Raw genomic sequence first — 12,500 nt, 5'->3', positions numbered from 1 at the left:
AAGTACACAGCCAAGACAACACAGGAGTGGCTTTGGGACAAGTCTCTGAATGTCCTTGAGTAGCCCAGCCAGAGCCCGGACTTGAACCTGATCTAACATCTCTGGAGAGACCTGAAATTAGCTGTGCAGCAACGCTCCCCATCCAACCTGACAGAGCTTGAGAGGATCTGCAGAGAAGAATGGGAGAAACTCCCCAAATACAGGTGTGCCAAGTTAGTAGTGTCATTCCCAGACGACTCAATGCTGTAATCACTGCCAAAGGTGCTTCAACAAACTACTGAGTAAAAGGTCTGAATACTTATGTAAATGTTATATTTCAGTTTTTTATTTTGATAAATTAGCAAAAATGTCTAAAATCCTGTTTTTGCTTTGTCATTATGGGGTATTGTGTGTAGATTGATTGGGGTGGGAAACAATTTAGAATAAGGCTGTAATGTAACCAAATGTGGAAAAAGTAAAGGGGTCTGAATACTTTCTGAAGGCACTGTATACACTGTTACTGTATGTACTGTCTGTCTCTTATGCACTGTCTCTCTGTCTGTATGTCTCTGTCTGTCTGTGTGCCTCTGTCTGCCTGTGTGCCTCTGTCTGTCTCTGTGTCTCTGTCTGTGTCTCTCTGTCTGTATGTCTCTATCTGTCTGTGTCTCTGTCTGTGTGTCTCTGTCTGTCTGTGTGCCTCTGTCTGTCTGTGTGCCTCTGTCTGTCTGTGTGTCTCTGTCTGTGTCTCTCTGTCTGTATGTCTCTGTCTGTCTGTGTCTCTGTGTGTCTGTGTCTCTGTCTGTGTGTCTCTGTGTGTCTGTGTGTCTCTCTGTCTGTATGTCTCTGTCTGTCTGTGTGCCTCTGTCTGTCTGTGTGTCTCTGTGTGTCTGTGGGTCTCTGTCTGTGTGGGTCTCTGTCTGTGTGTCTCTCTGTCTGTGTGTCTCTGTGTGTCTGTGTGTCTCTGTCTGTGTGTCTCTGTGTGTCTGTGGGTCTCTGTCTGTGTGTCTCTCTGTCTGTGTGTCTCTACCTATGTTATGGACTTTATGTCCCACATAGAACCTCCACCGATGTCTCACCTTGTAGCAGTGACGTTCCAGGCGCGGTGGCTTCGGGAATGTTATCCCGGCTGTAAATGGAATGGAGGAATTCTGGAGTGCAGTCATTCTCATCTGTGATGTGAAGCACCACCTATAGGGAAGGACAGAGGAGAAAGGGTTAACTTGGATCGGCGATCGGGGGGAGTCTGTGGAAGTTCTTCTTAGTGTGAAGCTTTCAGATGACAGTCATTTACACAATATGTGATTGTGTATGTGAGTGTTTGTGTGTATGTGTGTTTTCTCGGGCGTGCTGGCTAGGTTAATATAAATGAGTGTGTGGGAGGGTGAGGACCTAGTGGTAGTCAGGCACAGCTGCAGCCCAACCCTCTGAGCCGCTCCCCGGCCAAGCGGAACACAACATCACACAAACACACACACTCACTCTTACAGATGCATGCACACACATTTACACTGAATCTCTGTGCACACACACATTATTTTTTTATAGCTGTAAATACGACAGTCCTGAGGCGTAAGGAAGAGAGAGAGATCCAAAGGAGAGAGAGATCATTAAGGGGGAAGAGAAAAAGAGAGAAAGAAAAACTAGGAAGATAGCGACAGAGAGAAAGAGGGGGGGGGGCAGAAAGAGGAAAATATAGATCATGATAGGGCAGGATGGTGGTAGAGATTGAGTTAGAGAGATAGATAGGGAAAGAGAGTGAGAGAGGTAAAGAGAGGCGGGGTAGTCCAGAGGTTCCCTGAGCAGTGTTAGTCATGCAGGATCCTCCCCCTTCCAGTCTCCCACATGGGGGTGTTATCTCTGGGGACCAGCCTTGCCAGGGGGTAGACTGCTGCTGGTGGGCACACAGAGCAGCCATGGCAGACAGGGGGCTGGAGAAGCCAGCGTGGGCCCCAGTATGGAACTATGACTAGTCTAACACACTCATGCAACAACAACAAAAATGCACAAACTCCAACACCGCATTTGACAAACCTTCAAAATCTGAAGCAAATTGAAATTCTTTTTTTGTACTTTTACAGCTTTTAAGGTATATCCAATTGGTAGTTACAATCTTGTCCCATCACTGCAACTCCCATACGGACTCGGGTGAGAGCGGCACGTCCTCCGAAACACGACCATGCCAAGGCCCGCTGCTTCTTAACACACTGCTAGGCCCACTACAAGGAGTCGCTAGAGCACGATGGGACAAGGAAATCCTGGTAGGCCAAACCCTCGTCTAACTCGGTGAAAGCTGGGCAAATTGTGCTTTACCTCAAGGTTCTCCCGATCATGGCCGGTTGTGATGCAGCCCGGGATCGAACCAGAGTCTGTAGTGATGCCTCTAGCACTGAGATGCAATGCCTTAGACTGCTGCTTCACTCGGGAGGCCACAAATTGAAATCCAAACTTGATGTCAATGCAAGACTAAGTGAAAATTTGACTTATGTGAAAGTTAGGATTCGCCCCAAAGACAACAATAACTTCAAACTCCAAACAATAAGGTTATGCTTGGCATCGATAGACTGACACCAAATGTCTGACTCTTCCCCTAGTGCATCAATTCAATCAGACTGATTTAAAACATAGAGCTGTCCATTCTAGCCACTATTTCTACGTTCTAAGCTGTGGGCAACACTAACACCCTGCCTCTCTCCACTCCTCCAAACCCGGCAGACTGGATCCCCCTCTCACTCATACCTAATCACCAGCACTCCCTGGGAATCCCAATCCCCGTTAGAAAAACACAGTCTGTTAAGACCCTCTTGGAGAGCCGCCACACACCGTGAGCCTGGTCCAACAGGAACCTGGTCTCATACTGCTGCCGTACTGTGTATGTGTGTTTGTTGTGTGTGTGTGTGTGTGTGTGTGTGTGTGTGTGTGTGTGTGTGTGTGTGTGTGTGTCTGTGTGGGTGGCAGAAAGTGAGAGTAATACTGATAATAAGAGCTAATACAAGTGCTTAAGGAAGATTAGGAGGAGAAGCTGGGAGCGGAGAGAGATGGGGAGGAGAGAGATGGGGAGGAGAGAGAGGGAAAGAGACATGGAACTCTATGGGATGCCTGCTCCTCTTCCTACTCCTACCCCATGGGCTTGTATTAATGATAGCGGAGAGAGCGAGAAACAGAGGCAGAGAGAGACAGAGTGAAAGGAAACACATAAAGAGAGGGAGAGAGAGCAAACGGATTGAGGTCTTGACCACAGATGGTGTGAGCTTTGGACAGAGGAAGGTGACCGTGACTGGTGCCCAGCTTATTGCCAGATTGCGGAGCCTGTTTAATGCATGTGTGTGTACATGCAAGAGTTTCTGTGTTTGTCTACTCACGTTGTACATGTTTGTTTGTGTGTGTGTGTTTGTGGTGCCAAAGCGTTCCTCTGTGTCCGGCACACGTTGGCCACAGGGTCCTGCCTGGTTGCCAGGCACACGTTGGCCACAGGGTCCTGCCTGGTTGCCAGGCACACGTTGGCCACAGGGTCCTGCCTGGTTGCCAGGCACACGTTGGCCACAGGGTCCTGCCTGGTTGCCAGGCACACGTTGGCCACAGGGTCCTGCCTGGTTGCCAGGCACACGTTGGCCACAGGGACCTGCCTGGTTGCCAGGCACACGTTGGCCACAGGGACCTGCCTGGTTGCCAGGCACACGTTGGCCACAGGGTCCTGCCTGGTTGCCAGGCACACGTTGGCCACAGGGTCCTGCCTGGTTGCCAGGCACACGTTGGCCACAGGGTCCTGCCTGGTTGCCAGGCACACGTTGGCCACAGGGTCCTGCCTGGTTGCCAGGCACAGGTTGGCCACATGGTCCTGCCTGGTTGCCAGGCACACGTTGGCCACAGGGTCCTGCCTGGTTGCCAGGCACACGTTGGCCACAGGGTCCTGCCTGGTTGCCAGGCACACGTTGGCCACAGGGTCCTGCCTGGTTGCCAGGCACACGTTGGCCACAGGGACCTGCTAAACAACTCAATCAGTGGATGTGAGCATCTGACAAACAAAGATGGCCGCCCCGGGGGATTCCAATACGCCAGTTTCACAACAGCTTACCTCAACTGCCCTTGTGGGAAAGGAAACTGAAGCCAAACAAGGGGAAAGGGCACACCTGTTCTCATTTAGGTAAAATGTTATTTTTAAAATCTGAGGGAGACGTCATACAATATGATGTTAATTGTAAAACCTGAGATGATTATCTTCACATAATAGGATAGCAAAGATAAACAACCTTCTGAATAAATAAAAACAACAATTGTCTCTCTGTCTCTTTCCCCAGAATCTCCATAGAGCCTTCACTGTATCTGTACTGAAGCTAGACGGCACCTATTTCTATTTCCAAACTTGCCACTGAGGCCACAGTCCAATCACCTGAACAGAATCACCATGCTACACTGGCTGACTCTCCATACTGTTGTTCTCCATTATGTGACCACGGCTGACTCTCCATACTGTTGACCTACATTATGTGACCACGGCTGACTCTCCATACTGTTGTTCTCCATTATGTGACCACGGCTGACTCTCCATACTGTTGACCTACATTATGTGACCACGGCTGACTCTCCATACTGTTGTTCTCCATGATGTGACAACGGCTGACTCTCCATTCTGTTGTTCTACATTATGTGACCACGGCTGACTCTCCATACTGTTGTTCTCCATTATGTGACCACGGCTGACTCTCCATACTGTTGACCTACATTATGTGACCACGGCTGACTCTCCATACTGTTGACCTACATTATGTGACCACGGCTGACTCTCCATACTGTTGTTCTCCATGATGTGACAACGGCTGACTCTCCATTCTGTTGACCTACATTATGTGACCACGGCTGACTCTCCATACTGTTGTTCTCCATTATGTGATCACGGCTGACTCTCCTTACTGTTGACCTACATTATGTGACCACGGCTGACTCTCCATACTGTTGTTCTCCATTATGTGACCACGGCTGACTCTCCTTACTGTTGTTCTACATTATGTGACCACGGCTGACTCTCCTTACTGTTGTTCTCCATTATGTGACCACGGCTGACTCTCCATACTGTTGTTCTCCATTATGTGACAACGGCTGACTCTCCATACTGTTGTTCTCCATTATGTGACCACGGCTGACTCTCCATACTGTTGTTCTCCATTATGTGACCACGGCTGACTCTCCTTACTGTTGTTCTCCATTATGTGACCACGGCTGACTCTCCATACTGTTGTTCTCCATTATGTGACCACGGCTGACTCTCCATACTGTTGTTCTCCATGATGTGACAACGGCTGACTCTCCATACTGTTGTTCTACATTATGTGACCACGGCTGACTCTCCATACTGTTGTTCTACATTATGTGACCACGGCTGACTCTCCATACTGTTGTTCTCCATTATGTGACCACGGCTGACTCTCCATACTGTTGTTCTACATTATGTGACCGCGGCTGACTCTCCATACTGTTGTTCTCCATTATGTGACCACGGCTGACTCTCCATACTGTTGACCTACATTATGTGACAACGGCTGACTCTCCATACTGTTGACCTACATTATGTGACCACGGCTGGGGAGCAGCATAGGGGGGCAGGTTGGACGTTCTCTACTGCAGCTGACCATGGCTATAGTTGATGTTTCCTCAAATGGGTCTATTCCCCATCAATACTACTCCAACGGAAAGTACACACACACACACAGACACGCAGGCACACACACACACACCTTCAGAGCCACATGCATAGCTCCTTTGAGTGAATTAGCCAAGCTGACTGGAGCTGGCCTAACTGGTGGATTAGTGAGGATGCCATTTGTGTGTATAAGCCAGCCATCTGGGTAGGAGCAGGTGTGTATAGAGGTGAGTGTGTACTGTTTATGTGTGACTGTGTGTGCGTGTGTGTGTGTGTGTGTGTATGCGTGCATGTGTGTATGCGTGTGTATAGTTGCGTGTGTGTACCTCTGCCACACCGCTGAGGCCTGTGTCTGGCTCGGAGGCCCTGACTTGCAGCGTGTGGAGTGTGTGTCCACTCTCAAAGTCCACTGTCCGGGTGAGGCTGAGAGCTCCACTCTCCTGGTTGACACTGAACAGGTTGCCAGGGTTCACCAGCAGCATGTAGGAGAGAGTCTTCCTCTGGAAGGAGACGGCCCCCACCATCGCCACACTGCAGGGGGAAACAGGAACGGGATGTCAAAAGGAGATACAGTATACTGGAAGTGATGTCATCGGGAGATGCATTAGATAGGATGTGATGTCATAAGGAGACACATTAGAGAGGATGTGATGTTATAAGGAGACACATTCGCGAATGAAATAGATCTCCAGGGAGCAAGAAATTATCCACCTTCAGTCTGATATCATCACTCTCATCTCATCCATAGCATCTTTATTTATTGGATTTCTGGATTAAGACACACACACTTGCACCTACCACACCCACGTAAACATGCACCTACCACACCCACGTAAACATGCACCTACGACACCCACGTAAACATGCACCTACCACACCCACGTAAACATGCACCTACCACACCCACGTAAACATGCACCTACCACACCCACGCAAACATGCACCTACCACACCCACGTAAACATGCACCTACCACACCCACGCAAACATGCACCTACCACACCCACGCAAACATGCACCTACCACACCCACGTAAACATGCACCTACCACACCCACGCAAACATGCACCTACCACACCCACGCAAACATGCACCTACCACACCCACGCAAACATGCACCTACCACACCCACGCAAACATGCACCTTCATGCACTGACACGCACGGGGTGGCAGGAGATGAAGACATTGTGCTCCAGTCACCAGAGCCCTGGGGAGGCAGGTTCACACACACGCACACACACGCATGCACGCACGCACGCACACACTTACACACACACACCATGTAGAGGGTGGGCAGGAGATGAAGACATTGTGCTCCAGTCACCAGAGCCCTGGGGAGGCAGGTTCACACACACACACGCACACACACACACACACACGCACGCACGCACGCACACACACACACACACACACACACACACACACACACACACACACACACACACACACACACACACACACACACACACACACACACACCATGTAGAGGGTGGGCAGGAGATGAAGACATTGTGCTCCAGTCACCAGAGCCCTGAGGAGGCAGGTTCACACACACACACACACACACACACACACACACACACACACACACACACACACACACACACACCATGTAGAGGGTGGGCAGGAGATGAAGATGTTGTGCTCCAGTCACCAGAGCCCTGAGGAGGCAGGTTCACACACACACACACACACACACACACACACACACACACACACACACACACACACACACACACACACACACACACACACACACACACACACACACACACACACACACCATGTAGAGGGTGGGCAGGAGATGAAGACATTGTGCTCCAGTCACCAGAGCCCTGAGGAGGCAGGTTCACACACACACACACACACACACACACACACACACACACACACACACACACACACACACACACACACACACACACACACACACACACACACCATGTAGAGGGTGGGCAGGAGATGAAGACATTGTGCTCCAGTCACCAGAGCCCTGAGGAGGCAGGTTCACACACACACACACACACACACACACACACACACACACACACACACACACACACACACACACACACACACACACACACACACACACACACACACACACACACACACCATGTAGAGGGTGGGCAGGAGATGAAGACATTGTGCTCCAGTCACCAGAGCCCTGAGGAGGCAGGTTCAGACACACACTTTGCCCTTCATGCTTATCCTAAAGTTTATTTTAATACATATTTGAATTAGCCACACTTTCATATTCTGAGCCCTGGGACAAAATGATGCATCTGCGTCCCTCCTTAACCCCCCTCCCAACACATGACACATAATGCAGAGGAATCATCCACGTTCACACAATCCTTTGGTTTCCCCTCTAATGAGCAGCAGAGGCGGCACACAAACACAAACACTCACACACATAACAAGCACAATACACACGCAAAAATACATGTACATACACATATGCAGAACACACGCATTCATTGGTTCACTGATGCTCTTACCCCACCTCCCTCATTGTGAAATGCATGGTCTGGCGTACCCTGCCCCTTCCCTCATCCTATTCCTAACCCACATCCAGTAGTTATTCCTGTCCAATGTCACCTGTAAAGCCCTAGTTCATTCACCTTCCTAGTAGTCTACAATCACAGCCTATTCCCCATATAGTGCACTAGGTGGCTTAGCCCATTCCAATATCTCCAAACCCAGGGTGTACTCACGCTTGGCCCACGGGCGTGTTCTCTGGGACAGTCAGGGTGTAGGAGGCGTTGGTGAACTGTGGGGGGCGGAACCCTGCCAGAATAGCCACTGTTGCAGGGGGACCCTTCCTGCCCTGCGTGTCGACCACCTGCACCTTCAGCGTGTACTCCCTGCTGGGGGTCAGGGGTCGGCCTGTGGTCCTGACCTCCCCAGAGCTGCGGTCCACTTCAAACGAATCCTCGCCGCCTAGTTACGGGATATAAGCAACACGTATAAACACACAGACACACATGGTTCTTCCAAGTGACTCAAAGGTTTCTTGAAGGGATAGTTGACCCCCAAATTAAAGTTGTTCTGTGTTTTCACACCTCAACACACAGCTTGCCCCGGGGCCTTATAGACAATCATGTGAGTGATATCACGTAGCAGAGACAGCTGCGCAGAAATGGACATCCCTAAGACATTGCTGATTTCTTGGGCTGGGGGGCTGGTGTGTGTGTTTATTTGTGTATAGAGATGGGGGTAGAGGACCCTTCTGCCAGCTGGGGCTGTGTGTGTGCTGTGTGTGCATGTGTTATTGGGTTAACATCCAGCCTCTGATCTTTCTCTGAGGAGAACAGGACGACAGGGTCATCATAATCCATGTCCCCCTGGGCAGCAGCATCAACAGAAGAGAAAGAGAGAGAAGAGGAGGGGGAGGAAGAGAAAGAAAAACACGAGGAGGAGGAGGAAGAGAGAGAGAGAAGAGGAGGAGGAGGAGGAGGAGGAGGAGGAGGAAGCGAAAGAAAGAGAAGAGGAGAAGGAAGAGAGAGAAGAGGAGGAGGAGGAAGAGAAAGAAAGAGAAGAGGAAGAGGAGGAGGAAGAGAAAGAAAGAGAAGAGGAGGAGGAGGAGGAAGAGAAAGAAGAGGAGGAGGAGGAAGAGAGAGAGGAATAGGAGGAGGAGGAGAGAGAAAAAGAAGATGAGGGGGAGGAAGAGAGAGAGAGAAGAGGAGGAGGAAGAGGAAGAGGAAGAGAAAGAGAGAGAGAGAGAAGAGGAAGAGAGAGAAGAGGAGTAGGAAGAGGAAGAGAGAGAAGAGGTGGAGGAGGAAGAGAGAGAAGAGGGGGAGGAAAAGAGAGAGAGAGAGAAAAGGAGGGGGGAGGAAGAGAGAGAGAGAAGAGGCGGAGGAGGAAGAGAGAGAAGAGGAGGAGGAGGAAGAGAGAGAAGAGGAGGAGGAGGAGGAGGAAGAGAGAGAAGAGGAGGAGGGGGAAGAGAGAGAAGTTGAGGAGGAGGAAGAGAAAGAGAGAGAAGAGGCGGAGGAGGAAGAGAGAGAAGAGGAGGAGGAGGAAGAGAGAGAAGAGGAGGAGGAGGAAGAGAGAGAAGAGGAGGAGGAAGAGAAAGAGAGAGAAGAGGCGGAGAAGGAAGAGAGAGAAGAGGAGGAGGAGGAATTGAGAGAAGAGGAGGAGGAGGAAGAGAGAGAAGAGGAGGAGGAAAAGAGAGAGAGAGAAGAGGAGGGGGAGGAAGAGAGAGAGAGAAGAGGAGGTGGAGGAGGAAGAGAAAGAGAGAGAGAGAAGAGGAAGAGAGAGAAGAGGCGGAGGAGGAAGAGAGAGAAGAGGAGGAGGAGGAGGAAGAGAAAGAGAGAAGAGGAGGAGGAAGAGAGAGAGGAATAGGAGGCACACAGCTGCTGGTAGCCAGGGACATGTAGCTAATCACAGCTGCTGGTAGCCAGGGACATGTAGCTAATCACAGCTGCTGGTAGCCAGGGACATGTAGCTAATCACAGCTGCTGGTAGCCAGGGACATGTAGCTAATCACAGCTGCTGGTAGCCAGGGACATGTAGCTAATCACAGCTGCTGGTAGCCAGGGACATGTAGCTAATCACAGCTGCTGGTAGCCAGGGACATGTAACTAATCACAGCTGCTGGTAGCCAGGGACATGTAGCTAATCACAGCTGCTGGTAGCCAGGGACATGTAGCTAATCACAGCTGCTGGTAGCCCGGGACATGTAACTAATCACAGCTGCTGGTAGCCAGGGACATGTAACTAATCACAGCTGCTGGTAGCCAGGGACATGTAGCTAATCACAGCTGCTGGTAGCCAGGGACATGTAACTAATCACAGCTGCTGGTAGCCAGGGACATGTAGCTAATCACAGCTGCTGGTAGCCAGGGACATGTAGTTAATCACAGCTGCTGGTAGCCAAGGACATGTAGCTAATCACAGCTGCTGGTAGCCAAGGACATGTAGCTAATCACAGCTGCTGGTAGCCAGGGACATGTAGCTAATCACAGCTGCTGGTAGCCAGGGACATGTAGCTAATCACAGCTGATGGTAGCCCGGGACATGTAACTAATCACAGCTGCTGGTAGCCAGGGACATGTAACTAATCACAGCTGCTGGTAGCCAGGGACATGTAGTTAATCACAGCTGCTGGTAGCCAGGGACATGTAACTAATCACAGCTGCTGGTAGCCAGGGACATGTAGCTAATCACAGCTGCTGGTAGCCAGGGACATGTAACTAATCACAGCTGCTGGTAGCCAGGGACATGTAACTAATCACAGCTGCTGGTAGCCAGGGACATGTAGCTAATCACAGCTGCTGGTAGCCAGGGACATGTAGCTAATCACAGCTGCATTGTTCCTGTCACTCACTTCTTTTGGATTTTTCATTATTGAATTTTTTTATTTTATTCAATCTATATCTATTTTATTTTTTCTTTGTTATAATTTATTGTACATTATCGCTATCTTAGGGATGTCCAACACCCTAAAAATAGAACACTTGCATGTCATCCTTTCATTAAATGCTATTATCTCATCAGAGTTTAGCTATCTAATTTAATCAAATGTAATGTAAAATGGACACTATTTAAACGTTGTATCAATTCAATCACAATGTTGATCGACATTTCACTCACCGTCCAGTAGCAGGAAGTGGGCGTTTCCTATTGTGCCGTCTCGTTGGCGGGCGGTGAGGCGGTAGACCACAGAGCCTGGTGCGGCGTCAGGTCCCACTGCGCCCAGGTAGGGCTGGGGGAACATGCCCCACTGCAGGTCTGCCAGGGTGGGCAAACTCAGGCTCAGCCTGCAGAGGTACCACTCATCACCTACAGACACAGAAAAGATGAAGAGATTACGGGTCAGGGTCAAACGTCAGAGATAACAGTTGGTACAGTCAGGGGGACGTGGAATCACTACTAAGAGGTTGTCTGAATGAATTGTAGGCATATGAGCTAAATGCATTCTGGGAAAGTGGAGGACTAGTGTCTGCTGAAGCTCCTAATCCTTTGATGATGATGTAATTGGGTCTGAGTCCTCCTTTTAGCCAAAAACAAACCATGTCTGTGCCACCTCCCACCATTGGACTTTTCCAAACACATCCATCCATCTCTCCCTTTCAAAGTGTTTGCGATCCCTGGCACAATCTCCTTAATCTTATTTGCCTCTCAAAATCAATTTCTCAACCATCCGCTGGTGTCACCTTCCCCCCCTGACGGCAGCCACAGCCCTTGGATGACGCTGGGCCCATTCTCTGGATGGAGACAAATGGCCAGAGGCAACAAGGCTGATAGGTTCCCTGTTTCCATCCCAGGCTGAAGGACTCTTCCTCCCTCGTCTGTTTCCTCGCTAGAAGTTATCTGCTGTCTGAGACGGTCGCTTCCCCCGAGGCCTTAGCAGTCAGTGAAAATAATGACATTTTCTTTACAAACCCATCACCCTCTCTTTCTATCGCTCTTCAGATGAGCATGTTTCCTACAAAACACACTGTCTGATAGCACACAGAGAGGGAGAGAGAGAGAGAGAGAGAGAGAGAGAGAGAGAGAGAGAGAGAGAGAGAGAAAAGGGGAGAAATAGAGAGAGAGGAAAGAGGTGGGGAAGGGCAGAAAGCAAGCGCGTGCTCTCAGAAGGCGTTCAGAAGTTCAGAAAAGACTCAGAGAAGGGGACTCCAGGCAAACAGACGCTGTGTGTTGTTGCTGCTTGTCGTCTGGTTTTGGGAGAGTTTGTTTTGTCTGCAGACTTGTGCTTCGTGTTGTTTGCAATGTCTGGCGCGAAGGAGAGACAACAGCAAATAAGAGGGAGCTTCACATCTGAGGGACGCAGGGAAGCGGCGGGTAAAAAGAGAGGGAGAAGAAAAGAGGAAGAGGGGAGGAAGACACAGGGGAGGGTGGAAGCCTTCTTGACAGGTCTTTTCAGCACAAGGCTCTAGA

General features: G+C 50.0%; 1 protein-coding gene across 1 annotated transcript in view; it reads right to left on the bottom strand.

Moving 5' to 3' along the window:
- The window catches only part of si:dkey-22o22.2 (neural-cadherin), an 84,393-nt gene that overhangs the window by 63,954 nt on the left and 7,939 nt on the right, over positions 1–12,500 (bottom strand). Inside the window, exons 3-8 of the mRNA XM_065027196.1 lie at positions 11,774–11,824; positions 11,211–11,399; positions 8,333–8,558; positions 5,941–6,145; positions 3,728–3,958; positions 1,056–1,167 (exon numbers count right to left, since the gene is read on the bottom strand). Of these exons, the coding sequence (XP_064883268.1) occupies positions 1,056–1,167; positions 3,728–3,958; positions 5,941–6,145; positions 8,333–8,558; positions 11,211–11,399; positions 11,774–11,824 (1,014 nt within the window). The remainder of the gene's footprint in view (positions 1–1,055; positions 1,168–3,727; positions 3,959–5,940; positions 6,146–8,332; positions 8,559–11,210; positions 11,400–11,773; positions 11,825–12,500) is intronic.

This window comes from Oncorhynchus nerka, linkage group LG14, assembly GCF_034236695.1.
Source record: "Oncorhynchus nerka isolate Pitt River linkage group LG14, Oner_Uvic_2.0, whole genome shotgun sequence".
Classification (NCBI taxonomy): Eukaryota; Metazoa; Chordata; class Actinopteri; order Salmoniformes; family Salmonidae; genus Oncorhynchus; species Oncorhynchus nerka.
The sequence above is the reverse complement of the archived record's forward strand: the minus strand, read 5'-3'. Positions and strand labels throughout refer to the sequence as shown.